Below are 25162 nucleotides of genomic sequence, written 5' to 3' on the forward strand. Positions count from 1 at the left end.
GTGGAAAGGAATAAATGGATTGTATTTGGAGGTCTTCCTTGGAGTACATTTGTATATTTGCTTAGAATTGTGGAGTGGCATGATAATATTATCCATCATGGTCTTTTAATGACTTTTAGGAGCAGTTCTTCAGAGAATTCCAATAGTTTCTCTTGACCAATAATATAAAAATTAAAATAAAAATGATATTAACAGCTCTATTAGTTTGTTGGGACTGCCATAACAAAATACCATAGATTGGGTGACTGAAACAACAGATATCTATTTGTTCATGATTCTAGAGGCTAGAAGTCCAAGATCAAAGTATCAGCAGGGCAGATTTCTGAGGCCTCTCTGTTTGACTTGCAAGTGGATTCTTTCTCTCTGTGTCTTCACATGATCTTCTCTGTGTGTGTGTCTTGATCTCCTTTTCTTATAAGAACACTAGTCAGATTGGATTAGGGCCCACCCTCATGACCTCATTTTACCTCAGTTGCTTCTCTAAAGAACCAATCTCTAATATAGTCACATTCTGGGGTACTTATTTGTGGTTAGGACTTTAACATATGAGTTTGGGTGGGGGGACCCAATTTGACTCATAGCAATAGATATATCTATAGCTACATATATATCTACATCACCATTTGTGTGTCTTGTTTGAACCTGAAATAATAATAGTGAGAATCCTCCGATCTGATTGTGTGACAATGAAAAGGTACACATTTGAAATCTAATTTTCCCAGCTTAATTAGCATGTGACCCATTAGCACAGACTTATGAGGAAAGAGCATTCTCCCAGCAACCATTATCTAATTTCCGGGCCTCTGAGACCAACTGCTCCACTAATGCTGGGAAGGGTGAACACAGCTAGGGGTATGTCACCAGGCTGCTGGCTGGCTGCCAGAAAGCCCATGTAGCATTAGATCTGGAAAGGCTCACTGCAGGCAACCAGAAAGAGGCTTGCACTCTGAGCGTCCTTCTGGCCTCGGTCCTTTGATTCTCTTTGAGGCAGGTACTAAAGGCGGACAGTCGTCCACACACAAGAGGTGCAGACATGAATGTGGGGCAGTTATTGGTGCCTTTCAAGTGAGCAGGCTGTGTAAAACTAGAATATGTAGGGCTTTCTCTTTCTTTTTTTTTTTTTTTTAAGGATTCAAGTTTATAGAAGATTTTGGCATTTTTCCCATACCCCTCTCTTTCTCCTTTCTTCCCTTCTCTCTTAGCTTCCTTATCATCTTCTCTCGATTATTAATATTTATGGAGGAAAGGCCTGCTCTGAACAAGGCGCCTTGCTTTGTCCTCTGGGGGATAAATAAGTGACTCATAAGCGCTCTGCCTTGCATGTTTTATTCTGATAACCTAGTCCCTGTTCTTGTTTTGGTTATGCTTTCAGGCGTTGCTCTGCTAGTTCTTGGCAAACCTGAAAGCCACTGAGTTAACAGTGTCCAGACCTCATGCACCCTCACACTGTCCCTCCTCCCTCAGAACTGGCAGCTCTCTGACCTCAGTCCGGAGCTGCCTTCCCATCCCTTTTCCCCCTCAGCCAGTACCCAGCTGGAGCCACGGCCCCTGACCCCTCTGGCCCTGTGGTGACCACCATGCTCCTCTGTCTTGCTTCCCCGGCTGCTTTATTCTGCCTCTCCCTCCTTTTCTGAGCTGTTCTGTCTGATTCCTCCTACTACTTCCTCTTCTCACTTTGACTCTTTGACTGATTCACATTGATTATACCCGATGAGCCAGCTTACTGTGAAAAACATAAAAGTTCTAATGATCTGCTTCCTCTCTGCCCACTGTTATTTATTCCAGGGAACAAAACTTTGCTTCAGGAGCTACTTCCTTGCAGCTGAGGGTAAAAAGAAGGCAACCTAGGTTCATCTGTCCCTTTCCACAACCCTTACCTTGTCCTAAAGTCATTTCCCAAACACTAAATGGTAGGCAGTATATTTATTTTGTTAAATAAGGAGGGGGAAGAGCATGGAGGGTAGAGGATGAGATTCCATATTGTCATTTAAACCTTATATGCAGGTTATAAAATGTTATGATTTGATGCATTATGATTCATCTCTGGAATGAAATTCAAAATAGGTATGTACTCTACTTGAAAATTCCATTCATACAAGTTAATTTGGGGAGAAGTGGTCAGAATTGCTATGTATATACATATATATGGAGAAGGCAACAGCACCCCACTCCAGTACTCTTGCCTGGAAAATCCCATGGACAGAGGAGCCTGGTGGGCTGCAGTCCATGGGGTCACTAGGAGTCGGATACAACTGAGTGACTTCACTTTCATGCATTGGAGAAGGAAATGGCAACCCACTCCAGTGTTCTTGCCTGGAGAATCCCAGGGATGGGGGAGACTGGTGGTTTGCCGTCTATGGGGTCGCACAGAGTCGGACACAACTGAAGCGACTTAGCAGCAGCAGCAGCATATGTATATACACACACACACACACACACATGTGTGTGTGTGTGTGTGTGTGTGTATCACATTGACACAGCCAGAGTGTATGTTCTCCTCACCCCAGTCAGTCTCTGGGAAGACAGACTTACTCCTCTCCAGCTAATCAGATTCATGTCCCAGGCAAAGTTCTGTAGTCTGTGAGGGCTGCCTGGGCTTCTGGAGGTCTGGCCTGCATCTAGGCTATCTTTGTATCCCAGCAACAAGCAATCAGGTGCATAATAGGGATTCACTACAAATGTACAGGATAAATAAAAATGAAAAACTTCTAGAAAATTACTAGAGCTAATCAACGAATATAGTAAAGTTGCAGGATATAAAATTAACACACAGAAATCCCTTGCATTCCTATATACTAACAATGAAAAAACAGAAAGAGAAATTAAGGAAACAATACCATTCACCATTGCAACAAAAAGAATAAAATACTTAGGAGTATATCTACCTAAAGAAACAAAAGACCTATACATAGAAAACTATAAAACACTGATGAAAGAAATCAAAGAGGACACAAACAGATGGAGAAATATACCGTGTTCATGGATTGGAAGAATCAATATTGTCAAAATGGCTATTCTACCCAAAGCAATCTATAGATTCAATGCAATCCCTATCAAGCTGCCAACGGTATTTTTCACAGAACTAGAACAAAGAATCTCACAATTTGTATGGAAATACAAAAAACCTCGAATAGCCAAAGTAATCTTGAGAAAGAAGAATGGAACTGGAGGAATCACCTGCCTGACTTCAGACTATACTAAAAAGCCACAGTCATCAAGACAGTATGGTACTGGCACAAAGCAGAAATATAGATCAATGGAACAGAATAGAAAGCCCAGAGATAAATCCATGCACCTATGGACACCTTATCTTCAACAAAGGAGGCAAGAATATACAGTGGAGAAAAGACAACCTCTTTAACAAGTGGTGCTGGGAAAACTGGTCAACCACTTGTAAAAGAATGAAACTAGAACACTTTCTAACACCATACACAAAAATAAACTCAAAATGGATTAAAGATCTAAATGTAAGATGAGAAACTATAAAACTCCTAGAGGAGAACATAGGCAAAACACTCTCTACAATCACAGCAGGATCCTCTATGACCCACCTTCCAGAATATTGGAAACAAAAGCAGAAATGAACAAATGGGACCTAATGAAACTTAAAAGCTTTTGCACAATAAAGGAAACTATAAGCAAGGTGAAAAGACAGCCCTCAGATTGGGAGAAAATAATAGCAAACGAAGCAACAGACAAAGGATTAATCTCAAAAATATACAAGCAACTCCTGCAGCTCAATTCCAGAAAAATAAATGACCCAATCAAAAAATGGGCCAAAGAACTAAACAGACATTTCTCCAAAGAAGACATACAGACGGCTAACAAACACATGAAAAGATGCTCAACATCACTCATTATCAGAGAAATGCAAATCAAAACCACATTGAGGTACCATTACATGCCAGTCAGGATGGCTGCTATCCAAAAGTCTACAAGCAATAAATGCTGGAGAGGGTGTGGAGAAAAGGGAACCGTCTTACACTGTTGGTGGGAATGCAAACTAGTACAGCCGCTATGGAGATTTCTAAAAAAACTGGAAATAGAACTGCCATATGACCCAGCAATCCCACTGCTGGGCATACACACTGAGGAAACCAGATCTGAAAGAGACACGTGCACCCAATGTTCATCACAGCACTGTTTATAATAGCCAGGACATGGAAGCAACCTAGATGCCAATCAGCAGACGAATGGATAAGGAAGCTATTGTACATATACACCATGGAATACTACTCAGCCATTAAAAAGAATTCATTTGAATCAATTCTAATGAGATGGATGAAACTGGAGCCCATTATACAGAGTGAAGTAAGCCAGAAAGATAAAGACCAATACAGTATACTAACACATATATATGAAATTTAGAAAGATGGTAATGATAACCCTATATGCAAAACAGAAAAAGAGACACAGATGTACAGAACAGACTTTGGGACTCTGTGGGAGAAGGCGAGGGTGGGATGTTTAGAGAGAACAGCATCAAAACATGTATATTATCAAGGGTGAAACAGATCACCAGCCCAGGTTGGATGCATGAGACAAGTGCTCAGGGCTGGTGCACTGGGAAGACCCAGAGGGATCGGGTGGAGAGGGAGGTGGGAGGGGGGGATCGGGATGGGGAATACATGTAAATCCATGGCTGATTCATGTCAATGTATGGCAAAAACCACTACAATATTGTAAAGTAATTAGCCTCCAACTAATAAAAATAAATGGGGGAAAAAAAAAACCAAAATGAAAAACTTTCTCTAGCCTCCTATAATCATTCCCCTGCTTAACTCTAGTGTACTTGCTGTCCATACCACTCTTTCAAACCTTGATAATTAATCTCTTTAAGGGTGATTGCTTTTTTCTTCCCATCCAGGTTGCCAGTTCCTTGAGAAGGAGAGTGCTTCATTTTTTTCCTCCACATTTCTTTCTAATGCCTAATACGGAGATGGTGCTTACAAATATCATTGATTTAAACACTTTCCTTTTTCTTGACAGCAGTTTCTGTTGGGAACCACCTTTAGAGAGCTGATTTTGCAGAAGGCGCAGTTTTAATTTTAAAACTTTAAAAATCTTAATTAAAGAAAATTGTATTTATTTTTGGCTGCATTGGGTCTTTGTTGCAGTACACGGGCTTCTCATTGCAAGTCTTCTTGCTGCTGACACAGGCTTTAGAGCACTCGGACTTCTGGTGTTATATAGCATGCGGGCTCAGCAGTTCTGGTGCAAGGACTTTTTGCTCCCCTGCATGTGGGATCTTCCAGAATCAGAGATCTAACCCTTGTCCCCTGCATTGGCGGGCGGGTTCTTAACCACTGGACCACCAGGGAAGCCCCACAGTTTTATTGTAAGCACATCTATCTAAAAAAAGCTCTGACTGCCAGCATTTCAAACAAAGAGATAAATTATTAGCCCCCTGCTGCTTGGTTTGGTTCAATCACAATTACTGAGGAGTTGCTTTGAACCTGATACGGAACCAGGCAATGTTTCTGCCTCACAGGAACATTCAGAGAAGACAGGAGGTGCCTTGCTGCCTACCCTTGACCTGGGGATAATGCTTGTCCTTACCAGCTGGTCACAGATGACCAGCAGGCAGTGTTCATAGTCCCAGTCACCTGCCTTGGACCTTTCTGGATGGTGACTTGGACCTTCTGCTTACGTCGTGCAGCCACCTTCTGGGTGCTACCAAATCGCTGCCTCCTCTCCCATCCTTCACCCTCCTTTGTGAGCCAGAATAGATTTTGCAGCAAGTTAGGTTACTTGACTGAAAAGTCTGCACTGTCTTTTCAGTAAACTTCAAACTAATTTGCTTAAGAAGTAAGTAACATGCAAATGTGAAATCAACGCTGGTAAGGCTAATAGCAGGGATTTCAAGCTGTGTTGTAACAAACCAGTCACAGAGTATTCACGTGTTAATTCACTGGCATGTTCTCTGGCATAAGCACCCCCATCCTTCCTTCCCCCATTCCAACTGTTGTGCTGCAGCAGAATCTGGTCTGAGTCTGGGCAGAGTCCCTCTTGAAAAGCAGTCCTCCAGCTTCTTTTACAGCAAGAGTCTGGTGAAAGTGATTCTTGCCTTCCCCTCGCACACAAAGGCAAGGGGCTCTTTAAAGGGACCTTCCTGCTCCTCCTTGCAGCCGCAAACGGTGTGGGTACGGATTCAATGACCCAGGCTTTTGCCTGAAAATGAGTGGGGAGGGGTCTTGAGGAGCTCCCAGGACCTCCCGGAGTGGGCCAGGGAGGGAGCAGACAGCCTGAGTGGATGGGGAGCACCGGTCCCTGGGGAGCGGCTTGCCATTAGCTGCTTCTCGGGATGCTCCACGCGCCAGTAGAGCATCCTGCCTGTGGTCCAGAGGGTGCTGGCGGCGCATCTTGCGGTATGCCTGCGTGGATTTGAGCCATCGCCCAGAGGCGAGCCCGCATTCAGACACGGCGGACGGGCTTCTGGCAGGGCTGCGTGCAGTCAGCACGAATGCTTAGCTCCAGGCGTCTGCCCAAGCCTCCCGACTACACGGATTTGGCTGTTTAATCAAGCGAGATTACTGCCTGGGAAGATTTGCGAGCCTGATCCGCGCTCCAGCTGCCGTGACAACTTAAGGGCTGGCTGTTTACTTCTGCTGGTGTCTGGGACCCTGTCCTGCACCGCGGACACTCCTGCCACTTTCCCGGACTCGGAAGTCAGCCGCGAGGACTCCTCTGCCGGCATTCCGAGGAAGAGGGAGCGAGGAGGGGTTAAAAGACGAGCAGACCCTCCCAACTGCTCGATCTCTCCTGACTGCCTGTGTTCTGGGGTTCTGAGAGGGACCGCGCGGTGCCCGGGGAAGCAATGCAAGTCTCCATAGCCTGCACCGAGCATAATTTGAAGAGTCGGAATGGTGAGGACAGACTTCTGAGCAAGCAGAGCTCCACCGCCCCCAATGTGGTGAACGCAGCCCGGGCCAAATTCCGCACGGTTGCTATCATCGCTCGCAGCCTGGGCACCTTCACCCCTCAGCATCACATCTCTCTCAAAGAGTCCACTGCAAAGCAGACTGGCATGAAATATAGGTATGGACGTTATTGATAAGATTCCCTCTGCCCCGGGTTTCTGTGTTCTATTAGAGGTGTAGTGGAGACAATTCTTCGGTTTTGAAAAGTGACTTACTTATTGGTGGGCTGCTTAATTTAGAATTTTCGGTGTCTTTAAAATAGAAAAGGTGTCTTTCCTTAGGAAAGTGGAAAACCCAAGGTGGTTGTGTGGTGTTGTATTATGTATTGGATTTAAAAACTGTGGCTCATTTTGTATATTCTTAAGTGTTATGAACACCTTAGGAGCTGTATGAATTTCGTCTTCAGAGAATAACACAGCAGCTGAAAACTGGTATTGAGATGAGAGTAGCTTTTCAAGAGCAAATGTGCCTGTTCTATTTTATGGTACAGACTGTAGTTTCTGTGATTATACTATTAAAAATAGTTTTCCATCTAGTACTGTATTCTTATTTATTTTTTAAAAGCCCAAGGTGACAAATGCTGGGCAGTCTTTTAAGGAAGTTCTGTTACAGGGATGAAACACCTATACTGGTAAGTTAGTTTGAACATTGACATACTTAAACCTAAATTATTCTTGAAATACAGTATTCTTGAAATACCTTATGAAATATGGAGGAAAAGTCAATTGTTGTAATATTATTGATTTCTTCATAAATTTTTAAGCTCCCCTTTCCTCTATGCTGCTTTCCAGAGTTGGAAATCTTCCTGGTAATAGTTGATGCTCTCTTTAATAGGGAATGACTGAAATTTGATAAGTAGAAAATTTCATTATTTAATTCTGTGACTCTTGCCTCCTCGTTGTACTCATTTTGTGCCGAATCTTTCTGACTTTATTTCTTTAAAACTCCTGTGCTTTTTGTCTCTAAAAGTCTTTGCAGATGTAGAGAAGAGCTTATGATGTGTTTTCCAAAGGCTTTGGTGATCTAGTTTGCAGATATGACTGTCAATTATTCACATTTAACTTTCCCTCATCTTTGTTAGGAACCAGGTTTTAGGATGAAAGGAACTTAATACAATTAAAATAATGCCCGTGAACACTTAAGACTAGGTTTTCCTTATGGGGATTCTGAAATAAGCATTCAAACCAATTTCTATAAAAGTTGTTCTTGAAACAAGTTTCTTTGCAGAGTTAACAGGGAATCTCATTGAAAAAACAGCAAGCCCTGTTGTTTTGGTATATTTTTGAGCCATTAAGAAATAAAGCCTTGACTTTGATGGGGTATACTCACTAAAAGTTTATAGCTAAAGCGCTTTCCCCCAGCTGCAGTACAGTGCAAGCAGCCTAACTCCAGGCAACTCCTTGAAGTATCACTGGTGTGAGGACCTCTGCTTCTCCTGCTATTTCCAGGGTGGAGAATGGGGCCCCATGACAGGTTGACAACTAGGACTGCAGTCTTGAGCGCACTGGCATTCTCCATTGCTGCTCCTGGGGCTCACACCCAGCCTCTGCCCCGTGGCCACGGTGCCTCTCCGCGTGCACTTCCGCTGCCCTGATGGAGATGGAGAAGAGTTGCCGCCTTCCTGGGCAGGGCCCCTGGGAACGGGACACTCAGGGTTAAAGCAGACTGCAGAGGTAATTCAAACTGTGGCCTTCAGCAGCACCTTGAGCTCTTTTTGTAAGCCAGAAGGGATAAATAGTAACACCCTTCATTTCTTGTGGCAGAGTTTCATAGTTGCTTGTAAATCAGGGTATTGGAAGAGTTTCATCTTACGAAGGCAGGAGATTTCCATTAAGGTTTTTCTGGTAATATAGCTCAGCTCAGTTTGAATGATAATACACACCAAAAACTCAGTGTATAAGATTCACTTGGGCATCTTTCATTACTATCAACTAAGGACAGCTCTTTCCTGACAAAAAGCTAGCCATCTGCAATCTTCAGGATAACTTGAAGTATTTGTTGTTTATGGTGACTGGACATTACCTGGTTTCCACTCCCTCTCTTATTCTGAATTGTTCCATCTATGACAGGCAGATGGCTTTGTGTGTCTGTGAGTGTGACTTAACTCCTTTGTCTTTCAAATTCTACTTAGAGTGACCTTTTAGGAAAGAGATCAGATTATGCCAAATGTACACTAAGACTTTCTTAGGGTTGGAGAAAGAAAGAAGAGAAAAACAGAAGTGGGAGGGAAAGAGCCTATAATATACTTTATAAAAATGATACAAATATTTTAGTAGTTATATTAGTTATATTTTTTGACATTGATGTGTATGCAAAAACTACTTATTACTAATAATTAGCAAAAAATTAAAAAAATAATGCCATAGAGTTGGGGAGGTAATTGGCTTGGGTAAACAATCAGGAGAATGCCTGAAGGACCTAGAATGGAAAATCAGTGGCTAATTGTGTTTATAATAATATTCCTCATCCTTGAAAATGATTTCCATTGGCACAACTTAATTGGGATCCATGAATCCTATAAAATATTGTCTTCCTGTGTATATTTTTGAGGAGAGGGTTCATAGCATTGGTCAGAATTTTTAAAGTGTCTACCACTCAATAATTGTCAAAAAAATGTTATGGAATAAAGAGATATCCATTTAATCAACAAATATTTACTGAGCACCTGTTCTGTGGCAAAAACCCTATTAGAAATGGGTATACAAACGTATAGAAACCAGATAAGGTTTGGGGTTTGCATTCTTAGGAAAACAGACCATGAATAAGCAAACTCACAAACACATAATAATTTTCTACTGTAAGATGTTTTTATGAAGGCCGTATTTTGGGGGTTCATAGACCTCAACCAACCTATTTGTCCATTTTGAGGTCACTGTCTCTGTTGTGGTTGCATCTTGGGGCATGAGTCATTGTGCCCATATCTGCCACCTATTTGCCATCCCAGGGACTTCTTTCAGGTTTCAACCTTGCTGTAGGAGGCTACCTGGCCATTGAGGACCTACTTGCAACCCTGAGTAGAATGCTTTCTATTCATTTAATACCATATGATTTTTAAAGCAAAACTCATAGCTTATAATTTCCATCCTGACATTGCCAACCTGATATTAATCAGGAACTTGTGAACTTGGGATTTTAGAAAGAATTAATATACACTTGTATGAAGCATCTGAATTTTGCAAGAATACTCTAAGCCACTTTTACCTTCACATTAGCATTGTGCAAGAATCTTACATAAAATTAACTATTGTTTCAAGGCTGATGGTGAGAAAAAAAATCCACCAGAGCAATCTGCTATTCAAATGTCACTGTAAATTCAAGAGAACAAAATTCCATCTTGGGAACTATCTTGTGTATAGATAATACAGGACTATTGTGTTTCTTATAGATTTTATACTTGTGCCTTATTAATACATGAGAGGTCCTTTATCTTAGTTTTGCATATATTTTTAATATTAAAGTTCATCACACTGTTTGAGTTTGATATACACTCTGCAGGTATACATGATAGATGTTTACATGATATATATACATGTGATGATATATATACATGTGATGGACATCACATAAAGGTAGATACATACATGAACCTTTTATCCTAGAGAGGCAAATCACTCAGATTTTTTTTGTTGTTTTTGTTTGATTGATTCGTTGGGTTTTTTTTGTTTTGTTTTTTTTTTTTTAGAATTATCCAGCTACTAGTGATGGACATGATCTCAGAGCTTTTGTTATTCATGTTTGAACACATTTGTGCTGATAAGCTACTCCTCTATTCCAAAATTTCTACTTTAGTTCCAGAACAAGTTGAATGTCAATGAACCCAATTTCATGAAAAAAGTATTATTTGTAACATATACATTTATATCAATATAACCTTGTGTTATATAGTTGCATAAAACACACTTTGAAATTCTTAAGAGAATTATTTACAAGAAGGAAATTGTCTGAGCAATAATCCTTAATTCCACTATAAAACTTTTCCTTTTTTGGAGTCAATCCACTCTACCTTTTTTGGCATTATTAAATTTTTTAATTCAAATAATTATAGATCACAGACATTCACAAAAAAATGCAGGGAATTTTTATGTAACTAAATGATGTTTTCTCCAGTGAGAACATCTTGTATAACTATAGCACAGAGTCAAAACTAGTAGACTGACATTACTGTGATCCATAGAATTTGTTCAGATTTTACTGGTTATCATGTATTCATGTGTGTGTATTTCTATGTCTGTGCAATTAACCACATGTATAAGTTTGTGTAACTACCACCACAATGAAGCATTAGAATTGCTTCATCACCACAAAGTGAAAAAGAAAGAAAGTGAAGTTGCTCAGTCATGTCCAACTCTTTGGGACCCCGTGGTCTGTAGCCTACCATGCGCCTCTGTCCATGGGATTTTCCAGGCAAGAGTACTTGAGTGGGTTGCCATTTCCTTCTCCAGAGGATCTTCCTGACCCAGGGATCGAACCCGTGTCTCCCACATTGTAGGCAGACACCTTACCGTCTGAGCCACCAAGGAAGTCCCTCATATTCCCCCTCTACAGTCACATCCATGTCCTCTTTCGCAGTCCCTAATCCTTAGCATCCACTAGTTCCTGATCCTCTATAATTTGTGGTTTCAAGAACATTATATAAATGGGATCATACAGTTTGTAATATTTTGGCATTGGCTTTTTCCATTCTGCATAACTCTCTTGAGACTCATCCAGATTGTGTGTATCAATAGTTCATTCCTTCTTCTTACTGAGTAGTAGCTCATGGTAAGGATGTTTCATGATTTTTTTAACCATTCATTCACTGAAGGACAATTGGGTTGTTGTCATCATTAGATAACTTCAGATTAGAGAATTATTCCCAGATTTCTTCATTGCCATCCTGTAGCTCGGGGGGTAAAATCCCAGCTACCTAGCATGGTACCTGAGAGCCTTCATGGTCTGGCATAGAGCAAGCTTTACAGTCACTATGCTGTTCTTATCTCTGACAACTTGTTTTATCAGAAGTCCTTACTTGAGAGAGAATTCTTTATAGTACCCTGGACCTTCTTGGTTTTTTATGCCTCTGTATCATTTTCCATGCTGGTCCTCCTACCCTGGAATTCTCCTACCTCCTTTGAACAGTTAGGCAAACTACTATGCCTCCTCTAAGGCCCAACTCTAGCCTAACCTTCTTTGTGAAATCTTTCCTGGCTTCACCCCATACAGCATTAAATACTTGTTCTTTAGTGCGTCCACTGTATCTGATTCTTATTTCTGTTATGGAAATTATTGATCATGTAGTGTTGCTATTATTCATTTGCATCTGTATCTTCCCCATTAGTCTGTAAACAGCTTTAGGTTTGACTCTGGCTCATCTCTATAACCCCAGAGTCTAACCTGGCACCTGGCACATAATAACTGCTCAATGAATGCTTGGAAAATGAATGACTACACATGCAGGATATTGTGTGAAATGCTGGGGGTACAGAGTGAGGGTCCTCTCTTGAGTATTTCCAGTTTCATGAGGACGATCAGGGAATCTTGGTGTTGAGAAAGGAGAAATACCAAGATGAGCAGAACGGAGGATGAGATCTGATAGACTGCAGCAGAGGAGCAGCCTGTCCCAAAGGCTATGCGTGGAGTCCTGAGAAATAATGGAATAGGGCAGAGAGTTCATTCAGGGAAGTGGTGAGAGGGCAGCCTGCAGAGGCAGAGAGGAGTTGGATGTAAGGTGAACATCGGCAGTGAAGAATTATTTCAGATTTTTGAACAACGTGTCTGGTTACAAAGTTCTATTAAGAAGAAATTAACCTGGCAGCTGTTCAAAAAAAAAAAAAATCTAAGAGTTGTAAGTTTGAAACAAGAGAATTTATGTTGGATTCCAAAGCACTTTCTATTTTCCTATTAAAAAATAAGACTACATAAAAAAGGCTCGGACCAGATGCCTTTCCCAGGCCCTTCCTCCTCTAGCCTCTTTATTAAAGCACACATCTCATCCACAGCTCTTTACCTCCCACGAATGGTGGGCAGATTTTGAATCAAAGCAATTGAAGTGAAAGATCAATCTTGTCAGCTGATTACGTAAAAGGCGCTGAGTGTGTGTGAGTGTGTGTGTATGTGCGTGTGCTTGTGAGCTTCCGTATGGGGAAAAGTGGGAGGAAATAGGTGGGCTGAAGAGGAGGAAGGGGCCAAGTGCCAGCTCTGTGGCTGTGTTTCAAATAGAAATATTTGATTTGAGTCCAGAGAAGAGAGCAGCTTGGATATTTAAAATGCCGTTTTGGGGGAAGCAGGGAGAGCGGGTAAAGAATGCCATTGTCATTTTCACTTATACCCATGGGTGTGGGCTTGCCTCTCTTCCTCAAAGCAAAATGATGAAAATGGGGGAGGTGGAGAAACCTTCCTGAAAGTTGGTTGCTGATTCAGTCTCATAGAGTTTATTCCACCTCTGCAAGGCATCAGCCAGAAGTCTGGCATCCATGGGATGGTGAGAAAATGGTAGGAGGGGAGGGAGCCTCCTGCAACTGGTAGGCAAACGTAGTTCCAGAACTGCAGCTCTGGAAATGTATGTATGCACGATCTATGTGTGTCTGTGTGTGCACACATGCCCAAGTAAAGGGATCTATCCAAGCTGTTTCCAGAAAGAACTTGTCTTCTAGCTGAGATCTTTAGTTGGCTTACTACATGTGGAGCCCTGAATCCTAAATCCATTCAATGACCCTCTTTGGATGTGTACTCGTTATAGAAATTCTTTTTTTAAAAAATTTCTGTAAACATTTGCACTTGTGGTAATTTGAGAAATGTTCTGAGAGAAGGAGAAAAAAATCCATTACATTAAAAAGGAAAATCAGCTTCATAAGTTTCACTTTGATTTTTTAATTCATTTCATCAAATGCATAGTTTGTCATTACTAGATGAATTCATGAACAGATGAGACTTGGGTCCCGTGAATTGATCGAAATATAGGAGTCCTGGTTTCTTTGAGTATCTTTCAAAACTTTTGTTTTGAAAAAAAGAGAACACCATTTTATGAGAAGAACTGAATTCACATGTATTGATGTATCCATTTTCTTGTAAGAATTTCAAAGCCATTTTGGGGGTCATCAGAAATAATAAAAAATAATTTGATGCTGCAATTTTAATCATGTTGTGTGCTTAAAAATATTTCTATGACCAGTTTTCCACTCTTTTCAGAATTAGAAGATAAGAGTGATAGGGATTAAGGCCAAAAAAAGTCTTTCAAATTTCCACTTCAGTATTGAGAATTTCTAATTCTATGTAATCACAGAAATAAATGAGTTATCAGTGGTTGTTGGCACTGAGGAAACTTCAGATTCCATCTGGCTCAGTCATATCATTTTATACAGAATGACCAGTTCCTTGGTCACAGTTACTCAAGGAGCTGATGAAAGGGTCAAGGTCAAACTCAGGTCCTGGCTCCAAGAGCAGGATTCCTTATGTTCTGTTAGCTTCTACATGGTAGCTCCTTGATCGTGCCCCAATTTTTAACACAGGAGAGAAGCACAGGGTATGAAACGTTTCTAGAAGGGACAGTTCCTTTCTACACGTGTGCACAGTCTGCAGTTCAAGCTTTTATCTCTAGAAGAAGGAAAGCCCTGCTGTGCATTCGCAGAGCCAAACCAGCTTCCCTCGTCTCCTGCAGAGTCGTGAGGACCCCAAAGTGCCCCCGCAGCAGCTCCCGACTTGTACTAATTCTGAAGCTGAACATAAATTAACTTTCAGATGTCAGTGTACTTGGTATCACAGTTTCTAAATAACTGGTGTCTCAGAAAGAAATCTACAAACCCTTGGGCGCAGGTGATAGGACAGGAATACATGTCAATCCTAGATATGAAATACTCCTTAGGGCATTCAACACTAAACATACTTCACTCTCCTCTATACTTTGAGAGATTACTTTGAAAACTTGCTCCTGAGACTCAGAATCAAAATACATTAAAAAATCCTCCTTGCAGGTTGATTTTCAGTTACTCAGATTGGAAACCAAAACAGAAGCCCAGCAGTGATTTTTTTTTTTTCTTGGAATCGACAATGACGGAGGACTCTTGAGAGCCCTCACACAGGCCATCTGGTCCAGCTCTCATGAGAAATCTGTCCTGTTTTTCCAATTTGCAGTGTGCAGCAACTACTTGTAAAGGCCCCTGAAGAAATATTGTGTAATCTCCTTTCACAGCAGTCATGAAAAAAATTTTTTGGCTCATTTTTCTATGAATTAGAATCATTCAGTAAGCTCTGAAATCCTCAGAGGGAGCAATAAAGTGAGGGCTCTTAGAACTCTCGTCTGTCGTCTGGACCCTAATAGTCAAAATCAGGCTGAAAATGGTAATAGAAAATTGATAGCCAAGAAAGCAAGGGCACAGCAGTGAGGCAAGGTGGGGAGCGCCATGATGTGCCGGAGGTTCCCAACCTTCTGTTGATATCTTGGGAGGGAGAGTCTTTCCCATTCTGGTCCCAGCACCTGCTCTCCTGGCCTGACTGTTCTGCTGCTAAACGATCCAAGTCAAAAAGATACTTCACCATGAGAAAATTCCTCCTTGTGATCAACTCAGCTCCTTTCAAGCTGCACTGGACGCTTCTTGGTTTGTCCTCAATTGAAAGGAAAAGGAAAGTGTTAGTTACTCAGTCGTGTCTGACTCTTTGCAACCCCGTGGACTGTAGCCCACCAGGTTTCTCTGTCTATGAAATTCTCCAGGGAAGAATTCTGGAGTGGGTAGCCATTCCCTTCTCCAGAGCATCTTCCCAACCCGGGGATTGAACCCGGGTCTTGAGATAGCTATAATTATCTGCTTCATAAGTCCTCTGGTACTTGAAAACCATTACTATGACTCAGCCTTCTAATTTCTAGGCTGGTTCTTCCTCCTATACTTCATTTTCTGATTCCCAGCTGCAATATGACTCTCACCTAAAGCCTCTATCCATTCAGAGCTGGATACAATTCCAAGTAAAGACCTAGACTTTTTAGTACAGAATCACAAGATTGCCTGATAACAGAAATATGCTCTGTCCTCTTGCCTGCATTCCATTGTTATGCTTACTGTTTTAGAAGAAAACAACAACTTTTAACATTTTGAGCCAATCTTTGAAAAAATTGCTGTGAAACATTTTTAAATGTTCTAACCCATTTATTTGAATAATGGAGGATCCCTCTGCTGATATGTAGCAAGTCTTATGAGATAATATGCTCTAAAGGTTTTAATGGTGACAGTTGAAATCTCTTGGGTTAAAGAAATATGAAAAAGGTTAATTCTGACATGTAAGTTTCAATAGCATTTGAGTATCTAGATAGAAAAACTAACAGCTTGCAATATGATTAATTTGCCTTTTGATATGTTCTTATAGAGATTCTTTTAATCTAGCAGGTTTTAATGTAAAGGCAACTGTGCATGACTGGCTTTATTAGCAGAAAAAGTTTTCTATGTTGGTAATTAACATCTTCCAAGACAGTGTCCCTGAAGGGATTTAACCGCAGGAAATTCCAAGCATAGTGTTCTCCATGATGAGTTTGTATCTATTGGAAGGCCCATCTGCTTTGACAGAGCTCTTATATAAGAAAAGTGAGCTTTTCCCTGAAGAACATATGCTATTAAGGCACCCTCTTTTCCACTTCTTTGAAATTAATTTCCACATTAAACTTGGTTTTTGTGTTACAGGGTTTTTGTTGTTAGTGTCTTTGGCCTGAGACCACAGCAACAAGCTTGTTATAAAAATCAACTGTGTAAATAACATGGCTTTAATGAATGCTATTCTCTCTCAACAAAAACCAGCAAAGAATTCCTCTGAGGCATTTGATGAAAATAGACCTTTTGACTCACTCCTTCTCCATTTTCTACCTCTATATGAACAAGCACTTCTGCATTACTGAGTTTTTGCACTTATTGAAAAGAATGGAAATGCTCAGAAGATATCTTCATCTGATTACAGAGGGTTCTCATCTTAATGGAAAACATATTTGTTCAATTATGATGAAGAGAATATAAGCAAACAGTTCAAAGAGGCTCAGATAGAAAGTGGGAGTTGGGAAATTCATGGTCTAGCATACAACTACTCACTCAATAATGGCTTATCTTTCATTTCTAAAGAAGAAGTTGAAGATTTCAATTACACTCAAATACAGTTTCTCCAAAAGCTATCTTTCAGAAATCAGGAGGCTTGGGTATCTTAGTCCATAAAAACAGAATCATTCCTTAACCAGAGAAGCAAGTATATGTTTGCCTGAGGGCTCCAGACTCCACCAGATGTTTCCTAAGGTCTTCATCAGGACTTTCTGTGGTCCTATTTCAAAACAGGAAGTAATTTAGAAGGAGACGTGCAAGTATCTTTAGGAAGTAAAGCTGGGCATTTTCTATTATAGTAGTTTCCTATTGGCACCCCACTCCAGTACTCTTGCCTGGAAAACCCCATGGAAGTAGGAGCCTGGTAGGCTGCAGTCCATGGGGTCGCGAAGAGTTGGAGGCTACTGACCGGCTTCACTTTCACTTTCATGCACTGGAGAAGGAAATGGCAACCCAGTCCAGTGTTCTTGCCTGGAGAATCCCAGGGATGGCGGAGCCTGGTGGGCTGCCGTCTATGGGGTCGCACAGAGTCGGACACGACTGAAGCGACTTAGCAGCAGCAGCAGCAGTTTCCTATTGTTCCTGCAATAAACTTCCCCAAAGTTAGTGCCTTAAAATAACACAAATGTGTTCTCTCACAGTTCTGGAAGCCAGAAGTCTAAAATCAAGTTGTCATCAGGGTTCTGTTCCTTCTGGAGGCCGCAGGGTAGAAATTATTTCCTCACCTTTTCCAGCTTCCAGAGGCCACTTGCATTTCTTAGCTCATGGCACCTTCCTCTGTCTTCTAAGCACCTCTCTCCAACTTCTGGAGAGATTGCACATCTCCTCTTTCTCACTTTGATCCTCCTGCCTCCCTCTTATAAGCACTGCTGAGACAACATTGGTTCGAGCCAGATAATCCAGGATAATCACCCCATCTCATAATCTTTAACTTAATCACACATGCAAAGTCCCCTTTACCACATAAGTTAACATTATTCACAAGTTCCCGGTGATTAGGCTGTGAACATCTTTTAGTGGCCATTATACAGTTCTACCACATGTATCATGCAAATATGTTATGCAGAAGAGGGCCAAGTAAAGGAAACCAAAGTATCAAGCATTGCATCCTCATTACTTTCTCTAGCATCTGAGACTCACTCAGGTGAGGCAAGACAACAACAGGAATAATGAGGTCATGGAATATGCAGGGTGATGTGGATTTTTCTCTGTCTAAGGCTATAGCTTAGGCTTGACTCAGAATAAAAATTCATATTTTATGAGTATGTGTGTAGCTTCAGTGTGAAAAAGTTGGAACAGTTTTGTCTTGACCTCGGTATTTACCATAATGGCAGCTATTGCTTGAAATCTGTTCTGTTTCTTAGGCCCCTTAATGCAACATCTGCTAGAAATATTCCGTTATTTTTTTTTTTTAATTCCAAGGCCTAAGTAAAAATTGGTAAGTGGACAGTAGTAGAAAAGTCAATGGATAGCCGTAAAGATCAAGCTGTAATTAAAATTCTCATGACTCCGGAAATATATATAACTGCTTCCAAATTTCGTGACTGCAGTCAGTCAGCTAGGGAGTCTCACTTCTTCCAAGCACCTGGGGTGTGGGAGCCATGGCAGCGCATCTTTCATCCTGATATGATGTATCTGTGAGGCTCAGTGCATGTAATATAATATCATATAATAAAACATAATATAACTTAACCTTTCAAGAAAACTCATACTGTCCCTGCCTGCCTAGTATTGTCAATTAATGGTGGTTTTGGGGAACAGGAAAGTAGGAGTTTCTTGCAGGGATATGAATTTCTTTTTCTGAACCCTTCTAGTAAATATTTTCTTGAACTCATTAGGTTGGTCAGGCATTTTATTTTGATGACAAAGACATTTTTATTCTTATTCATAAAATTTGTACATACTCTGACACAAATTTTCAAAATGTTTAGCAGGTGTTTTGTTTATTATTTTTGGCTGTGCTGGGTCGTCATTGTTGCACAGGCTTTCTCTAGTTGCGGCGGTGAGTGGGGGCTGCTCTCTAGTTGCAGTGCATGGTTTTCTCCTGCTGGTGGTTTCTCCTGTTACACAGCACACAGTCTATGCCAGGCTTAGTTGTCCCTAGGCATGTGGGATCTTCTTGGACCAGGGATGTAACCCATGTAATGGCAGGTGGATTCTTAACCACTGGACCACCAGGGAAGCCCTCGAATTTTCAAATGTTTTAACTCATGCAATTTCCCTCTGTGATATTTGGCCTAACATACCAATAAGAAGTAGCTGGTTGTTCCTTAGTTTTCTTCATTGTTTTCCAAGACCCACGGCTCCTCTATCACTGCCTAGAATATTGGATTTTGAAGAATTACACTCTTGATGCCAAATCATTTAAATTTGCATACCTTCTCTGGGCCTTGAAGCAATAAGTCCCAGATTATATTAGATAGAGAGATGTGTTAGTGGCTGTAGATCAATGTGAGTTAGAAAAGATTCGTTTGGAATTCAGAAATCAGAAGTGTCAAGAGTTAAAACTCACCCTTGGATTATGATTACCTCATTCATGACCAGCTCTTGTTTTCTGGAGCCTTTAAGGGACACAATACTTGAATGAGAGGGAAATGGGGAAATGAGTCCTTTGGGACCTTGCTGATTGCAGACTGTGCTACTACTCTGAACTATAGAGCTGAGTTGCAAAGAATGGGTTAGAATGCAATGGTGGAGGAAGTAATTCTACAATAGGAATAGGAAGTGTTGTTGTAGAACTCTTACAGGGCTACATAACAACACCTGCATTTTCAATTCAGTTGACCATCTTTATATGAACGTGTCAGTGTATTTACAGTCACCAGTGAACTAATCCCCTCTAATAGTACATTGAGGGCAGGATGGGGAAGAACCAGACCTATCCTTGATGCCCACAAAATTGTTGCCAACAGGGTCTATTTTCTAACTCAGAGAAGATATTTTCCTAATGCAAACACAACAATAACAACATTGGTTAATGTCAACAGCAGAAAAAAAATTAACAGGTTGAAGTCTGAAAGTCTATTCAGCTAATAAACCTGTTTGATTATAGGTCATTGATGGCCACTAATGAAGCAAATGTGATGAGTTTAATGTGTACTTCAATTTTACTTCTTAGCAGGAAAGTGGTATCATATGACAATGTCATTGATCAAAGTATTTGACTTTTAATAATGATTAGTTTTAGAAATAAAGACATTCATAAAGTGCTAGTTTGTAATTTTTCTTGCTTGTTACTCTTGCTTAGGATATTAGCCTGATGTATACCTACTTTGAGATGGAAACACCTTGGGGACAGGGTTTGACAAAAGACAAATACTAATTATCAAAATGTCTGAGTAACAGTCTGTTCCACTAAAATCTCAATTTATGTGATTGCCTCACATATACATTTATACCAAGGAGTTGAAAGAACTTAATTAGTGCTATTTTTATCCTTGAGCAAAATTCTGAAAGGGGTTAGCAAGTAGTGTTATGTCCATTTTCAGTTATAGAAACTGAGGCATAAAAACAGAGCCTAATGACATCTTGTGCAATCCCAAATATTGAGCTTTCCATTTCAATTCTAAGTTCAGACAATTTCTGGCCAACTTTTTCTTATGGTGCCCCAGCATTTGTTTATACCAGTTGTGACTCAGACTAAAAGGAATCCAACATGAGCAAGTGGCATTTCTGGGTGAGGCTCTATTTTCCCTTGTTGGCGTGAGCCACGGAATGGTCCAGATACAGAGTACCCTTCATTATTACTCTGACCAGAAAATCAGGGCAGAGGTTGAACTGGAGCAGCATAATGGTACAAAGTACGTATATGCAGGAGCTCAGGGCTGGTTCAGAATCTATAAGCTGATGGAAAGTTTCAGTTCAGTTCAGTTCAGTCACTCAGTTGTGTCCGACTCTTTGCGACCCCATGAACCGCAGCACGCCAGTCCTCCCTGTCCATCACCAACCCTCGGAGTTTACCCAAACCCATGTCCATCGAATCGATCTTGCCATCCAACCATCTCATCCTCTATCATCCCCTTCTCCTCCTGCCCTCAATCTTTCCCAGCATCAGGGTCTTTTCCAATGAGTCAGCACTTCGCATCTGGTGGCCAAAGTATTGGAGTTTCAGCTTCAACATCAGTCCTTCCAATGAACATCCAGGACTGATCTCCCTTTTTTTTTTTTTTCCAAACAGCTCAGCTTTTTATTGAGTGTGTTACTAAAGAGGTTTAGTCAAAAAGACCAAAGCCTACGTCATCATCAGACTCTTCAGATTCTTCTTTCTTTGCTTCTACTTTCTTCTCCTCAGCTGGGGCAGCAGCTTTAGGATGGACTGGATGGATCTCCTTGCATTCCAAAGGACTCTCAAGAGTCTTCTCCAACACCACAGTTCAAAAGCATCATTTCTTTGGCACTCAGCTTTCTTTATAGTCCAACACTCACATCCACACATGACCACTGGAAAAACCATAGCCTTGACTAGACAGACCTTTGTTGGCAAAGTAATGTCTCTGCTTTTTAATATGCTATCTAGGTTGGTCATAAGTTTCCTTCCAAGGAGTAAGCGTCTTTTAATTTCATGGCTGCAATCACCATCTGCAGTGATTTTGGAGCCCAGAAAAATAAAGTCAGCCACTGTTTCCACTGTTTCCCCATCTATTTGCCATGAAGTGATGGGACCGGATGCCATGATCTTAATTTTCTGAATGTTGAGCTTTAAGCCAACTTTTTCACTCTCCTCTTTCACCTTCATCAAGAGGCTCTTTAGTTCTTCTGCACTTTCTGCCATAAGGGTGGTGTCATCTGCATATCCGAGGTTATTGAGAACCCCATGAACTGAAAGATGGAAAGTTTAGCAGCCATTATATTTATTTTTGGCAGTTCAAACTATTAGAAGTTTTCCTTGAGTGGGGAATAAGGACATCTTCAGGTCTTAGTAGATACATTTATATATAGCTCAAGAAAGTAACAAGTATTTTAAAGGTGAATTTTTGGCCAGTATTCATTATTCATATTTAGTACAGCAAGGTGTGTGTGTGTGTATTTAAGATGCAAACACAAAACGTGGAGTACTAGTAGTAAACAGGCTCTGCAGGAGCATGTGCAGTAACTCCCAGTACTGCAACACTCGTTTACCCAGCTTTGTCTTTTTTTTTTAAAATTGAAGTATAGATGATTTTCAATGTTATGTTAGATTCTGGTGTATAGCAAAGAGATTCAGTTTATATATACACACACACACACATATATATATATACACACACACACACATATTCAGTTATATATATATATATATATATATATATATATATTCTTTTCCACCATGATTTCTGACAGGTTTTTATATATTCAGTTGGCTGATGTATATTCAACTATATCGAATAGAGTTCTCTGTGCAATACAATAGGACCTTTTGTTTATTCAGTCTACATATAATAGTTTGCATCTGCTAGTCCTAAACTTCCAAACCAACCTTCCCCTGCCCTTCTTCTCCTTGAAAACCTCAAGTCTGTTTTCTGTGTCTGTGAATGTGCTTTTGTTTCATAGATCTATTCATTTGTGTCATTAGATTCCACATATAAGTGATATCATATGGTCTTTGTCTTTATTTTTCTTACTTACTTTGCTTAGTATGATAATCTGTAGGTCCATCCATGTAGCTGCAAATGACAGTATTTCATTCTTTTTATGGCTGAGTAATATTCCATTATGAGCTTACTTATTTGGTGGATCAGTGGCAAAGAACCCACCTGCCATGCAGGAGACAACGAGTTTGATCCCTGGGTCAGGAAGATCCCCTGGAAAAGGCAATGGCAACCCACTCCAGTATTCTTGCTTGGGAAATCCCATGGACAGAGGAGCCTTATGGGGTACAGTTTATGGGATCACAAAAAAGTTGGATATGACTTAGCAAGTAAAAAACAACAAACAACAACAGTATACCATTATGTGTGTGTGTGTGTGTGTGTGTGTGTGTGTGTGTGTATGCACCACATCTTCTTTATTCATTCATCTTTTGATGGACATTTAGGTTGTTTCCATGTCTTAGCTATTGTAAATACTGCTGCAGTGAACATTGGGTACATGTATCCTTTCAAATTATAGTTTTGTCCAGATATATGCCAGGAGTGGAATTGTACCTAGCTTTGCCTTTACTAGCAAATTTCTTAATTTCTCTGTGCTCCAGTATCTGTAAAATGGACCTTTATGGGGTTGCTTTGGAAGATTACATGCAATTGTATAGTACCAACTGTTATTCGTTAAAATTCTCAATAACATCAAAAAGAAAGTTGACAAGAATGAATGAGGCTCTGTGAGCACATGTTAATATCATCACAATAGATCTTTCTTTAATCTTTTTTTTTTTTTGCTTTGAAATATTCATATTTTAATCAGCCCCAGTCTTAGCACAGTGTCTGGGATTTTGTAGGTGATCAATTAAGTTCACTGGATGGATAATTGGATGCATTAATGAGCCAGTTTTCATCAGTTTCTAAGGTTTCTGTGGGATTGTACTGCAATGTAAGACTCTTGGCTTCCTGTGCAGGCTTTATTCTTTATCAGACTTGTCCTCTTCACATCCATGATGAGTTCTCTCCTTTGAAGGCAGGAATCCTGTCTGTTTCTGACCTTAGCTACTGAAGAGCCTGACCTATCCTTCCTGTCCCCCACTGTTTCTATTACATCTACTTATACCCAGCCTTGTACCAGAAAGGAATGTAAGGTGATTCCCAAAATGGCATGGATTAAAACATGAAAAAAGAAAACTAAAATGACAGAGTAAAGACAGGGATTAAGGGTACTTGTAATCATTTGTTCTAAAATGTGTATATTCCATGAGAAAGATCTACTGGCCATGCACTGTGTTGCTTCAAAAGAGAAAAGTGCATCTATGTGCGGGATCCTGGGAGGAGGGCTGTGAAGAGACCATTTGAGTCTTTGCTTTTGTTGGCTTTCTGCTATGAATGTGGGTCTGCATAAAATGGTGATTCCCAAGTTATCACTTGATCCTTCACAAAGAAGGGGATAATAAAAGCAAGATAGTTTATAATACTATAATCTTTATGGTAATAAATAGATTAAAGCATAAAAAGAATACTTGAATGCAAAAATACCAGACTTTGTAGGGAAATTATTTATATTGATATTCATAGGTTCATATTGATCAATTATGATAGCTGTTTCAAAATCCCTTCAATGAGCTGGATTGTGAACACACCATGATGTTCATTTGGAGCTGGTTGAATCTTGCCATGACACATCCAATCACTCTGGCCTTTTATCAAGGGATGCAGCAGCTGGAGAGCCTGAATTCCTCAGGGGTTCAGGTAACAGGTCCTCTTGAACCCTGAGTCCAGGTCCACTCATTCCAGCCACAGTGAGTTACAATGTTGTCTTCTGAGATGCAGGAACAGAGAAGGGGTCTTCTGGCTTGGTTGCAGTGGGGGATTTCATTATCTGCTGAAAGATACTAACATATGTGGCTTCTCCCTGCATCTTTCTACTTTCTTTTCTCCATTCAAATAAGTAGTTTATGCTTTCTTATTTGCAGAAAGTGTGATTTTGTTTCTAAGCCTGTTGAAGAGACTCAGGTTTGAGAGCAAAGGCACTTGCCAGATTAAGCTGAGATTCTGATGGATGAGAGGTTCAGTGGAAGGTCTTTGGCTGCATGAGGCTTCCTCCCTGATAGTATCTAAGGAACGTGTTAGGATCTCAGAGGAAAGGGCCCCATGGTATCAGAGAGACTGGGTCCTCAGGCAGGGGCTCATCTTCTCCCCAAATCTATGAAGTTACCTGCGTGGCTTGAAGGTAGCTGAGTCAAGGACCATATGTTCTGGAACAAAGGCTGTCTCTAGGATAACAGTGGACAGATGACCAATAATGGGAGGGATTCCTTAATACCTTGGAGGGTAAGATTGGGACCTTGACCTGACCTCAGTAGTATAGAGGGAGCAAGAAGAGAGCTAGTAATGTCTGAAAGTTAAATTTCCTGTCAGCTTGGCAGGAGAAGCTCCCTGAGCTGAAATTAAGTGAAATTATAGAAAAATTTTAGCACACTATATTTCTTGAACATCTACGTTTGTGGCCTGAGACTCTTAGTTGCTTTGTGTACATTTTGGAAAGTGGACAAGTTGTACAGGAAGACAATCCAGGCATCATTTCAAGATGGGAAACCAGCCAACCAAAGTAAGAAGGACAAGGAAGAGGACAAAT

The 25162-nt window shown here is 40.6% G+C and overlaps 1 protein-coding gene across 3 annotated transcripts in view; it reads left to right on the forward strand.

The window, feature by feature from the left end:
• KCNAB1 (potassium voltage-gated channel subfamily A regulatory beta subunit 1) overlaps positions 1-25162 on the forward strand; it is a 443265-nt gene that overhangs the window by 166042 nt on the left and 252061 nt on the right. The window contains exon 1 of one of the 3 annotated variants that reach the window (XM_043875450.1): positions 5905-7038. The exons of the other annotated variants lie outside the window; for them this stretch is intronic. Within the exon in view, the coding sequence (XP_043731385.1) occupies positions 6818-7038 (221 nt within the window). The 5' untranslated portion in view covers positions 5905-6817. Of the gene's footprint in view, positions 1-5904; positions 7039-25162 lie in introns of those variants that run through there. 3 annotated transcript variants of the gene reach the window in all.

The sequence above is a fragment of the Cervus elaphus genome, chromosome 19 (assembly GCF_910594005.1).
Source record: "Cervus elaphus chromosome 19, mCerEla1.1, whole genome shotgun sequence".
Taxonomy (NCBI): Eukaryota; Metazoa; Chordata; class Mammalia; order Artiodactyla; family Cervidae; genus Cervus; species Cervus elaphus.